Genomic DNA, 2396 nt, shown 5'->3' on the forward strand with positions numbered 1-2396 from the left:
ATATTTTTTTTTTTCCCCTTATTTAAATGTTATTTGGTCTGATTAATACATGGTCAGGTTTACTCATTTGTGTGTGCGTTGATAAGATGAGTTTATTTGTATTCTTAACAACCCAAGATTAATAGACTTTTTATTTAAAGTAATGCTGTATGATAGATAGCAATACTTTAATTTATTATGGTACTTTTTGTATAGTTCCATTGCAGAAATAGGCGTAACCTTTGTCCTTGAGAGAAGTTTTTTTTTTTCTTTCTTTCTTTTCTCTTGTTGGGAATGTGTCTGATTTTACTCAACATTCATACAGGTCTGACTGAGAAGCCTGTTATGGTGGCATCACCCGAGAACCCCTTAGGAGAAAAAGGTAAGTAAATGATAGAAGCAATTCTTCATGCCATGACATCCTTGACATGACATGGCATCTAGTGTCAGACAGATGGTGTCTGTGCACCTCAGTAGAAGTGCGTATTTGGAACCATCCAAGTTTGGGGTCTGCAAGACGTCTCTGATGTCCATTCACTTTTATGGCAAAAAAGGAAAAAAAAAATCTGTGCAAAACCAGGGTTCTGGCACACTAATGGCAGAAATGTCACCTGAACATAATTTTGGCGATGCAATTGATGCAACGTTGTTAGGGGAAGATTACTATTGCAGATATTAAGTTTCATGTCAGTATGCCAAAGCACCTTACAGAGATAACGCCTCAGATCATTTTTGACATCTTGCAATGAAAATAACATCTTGTTTCTCAAGATACACAAATGTCATTATGGTCTATGAAACTCATGGCAAATATGATTAATACACTGCATGGCAATTTTGTAGTCAATCAGTATAGTTGGCTGTAGTTACAGCCAATTTTTATATTTTAATTCATTATAGCACCACCAAGTGGCCCAGTCATGCTATTTTTCTTTGTGTTTTCAGACTGACATATATAAACTTTTTGGCAGCGGCTGTTTGCACTAAGTGCAAATAGCTGTAGATTCTATTTACACTGTTAAAATGGCAATATTTTAGCATGTTGAATAGCACTAATTGAAAAAATAATGCATTGCATTAGCAGTGCTTGCATTTTAATGCCTTGTATTACCAGGGCTTGCATTTTTAGGTCCTGAAATTTAACATAGTTGATTATTTAAGCTGTGAATATTTCAATTCAAAATATTTCACACACATTTTCATAATTAAAAATCCAATCATTCATATTCACCCTCCAGAATTCAATTCCAAAATATTCAATCTGTTTAAAAATACGATGTATAATATTCGACAGGCAAATTTCGGTCCATTGTATTTCACTTTCCAAATTTGCTTCCACAAATTCAGTGGTTAAAATTCGGCAGAAAATTCGTCAGTGCACATCCGGGAGCTGCAGGAATAGCAGTAGAGCACCGATGCATGATCTCCAGCTGCTGTCAGTCGCTCACCAGCAGGTGGCGCAAGCGGCTGTTGATGAAGACCAAAGCAACAGGTGGATTAAGTCATTCATTCACAAAAAGTGATCTGCAGAAATGGAGCAAGCGCTAAGTAGAAGTTTTGATTTTCGGGGCCAGTATAAACGTGGAAAAGCTGCTGTGTGTATGTTTAATTCAACATCTTCAGAATACACTTCATTGATGATTATGCGAACTATATCGACAGTTAAGCAGATGTAGAATATGAACGAACGCTCAAGGTTTCACGCTGTTTCCCTCAGAAATCTGTTAAAGAAAACGCAATGACAGCTATTAAAAGACCAAATTCAGATCTTGCTGATGATGCAAACTATATACAGGCAGATGAGGATATAAACGCAAGTTACGGAACGCGCAAAACTGCACGTTAAACATTTCCCATAAAGAAAACACTTAACGTGTTTTATTGCCTCAAGACAGTGATAATAAATTATTAAATTTGGCATCTAATTAATAAAATATATTACTGTATACTATGTACATTTAAGCATATGAGCCCAGAATATGAACCCACAACCCACAAAGTTTCACCAAACCATTTTTATTCTCCCATAGAAAACCAAGCGCGGTAGTTTTAGGTTTGATATTCGCTGCATATTCGCCTAGGCTGCTTTAGGGACCGTCTGCAAATTTACCTCAGTACAAAACGAAGTCCAATAATTTATTCAAATTAATGTTTACAGTAAATGAATAATTTACTTAAACTGACTAAATATATATTGAAAACCAAGGTAGTTTTAGGTTTGATATTCGCTGCATATTCGCCTAGGCTGCTTTAGGGACCGTCTGCAAATTTACCTCAGTACAAAACGAAGTCCAATAATTTATTCAAATTAATGTTTACAGTAAATGAATAATTTACTTAAACTGACTAAATATATATTGCCAATAACTCGTCTTAGACAATACTTTCCCTAAGTATGTACACTACACAAATATTTT

The 2396-nt window shown here is 35.2% G+C and overlaps 1 protein-coding gene across 1 annotated transcript in view; it reads left to right on the forward strand.

Moving 5' to 3' along the window:
* The window catches only part of unm_hu7910 (un-named hu7910), a 64354-nt gene that overhangs the window by 35843 nt on the left and 26115 nt on the right, over positions 1–2396 (forward strand). The window contains exon 4 of the mRNA XM_016540852.1: positions 305–361. Coding sequence (XP_016396338.1) covers positions 305–361 — 57 coding nt within the window. The remainder of the gene's footprint in view (positions 1–304; positions 362–2396) is intronic.

The sequence above is a fragment of the Sinocyclocheilus rhinocerous genome, unplaced genomic scaffold (genome assembly GCF_001515625.1).
Source record: "Sinocyclocheilus rhinocerous isolate Xijiao unplaced genomic scaffold, SAMN03320098_v1.1 scaffold36, whole genome shotgun sequence".
Classification (NCBI taxonomy): Eukaryota; Metazoa; Chordata; class Actinopteri; order Cypriniformes; family Cyprinidae; genus Sinocyclocheilus; species Sinocyclocheilus rhinocerous.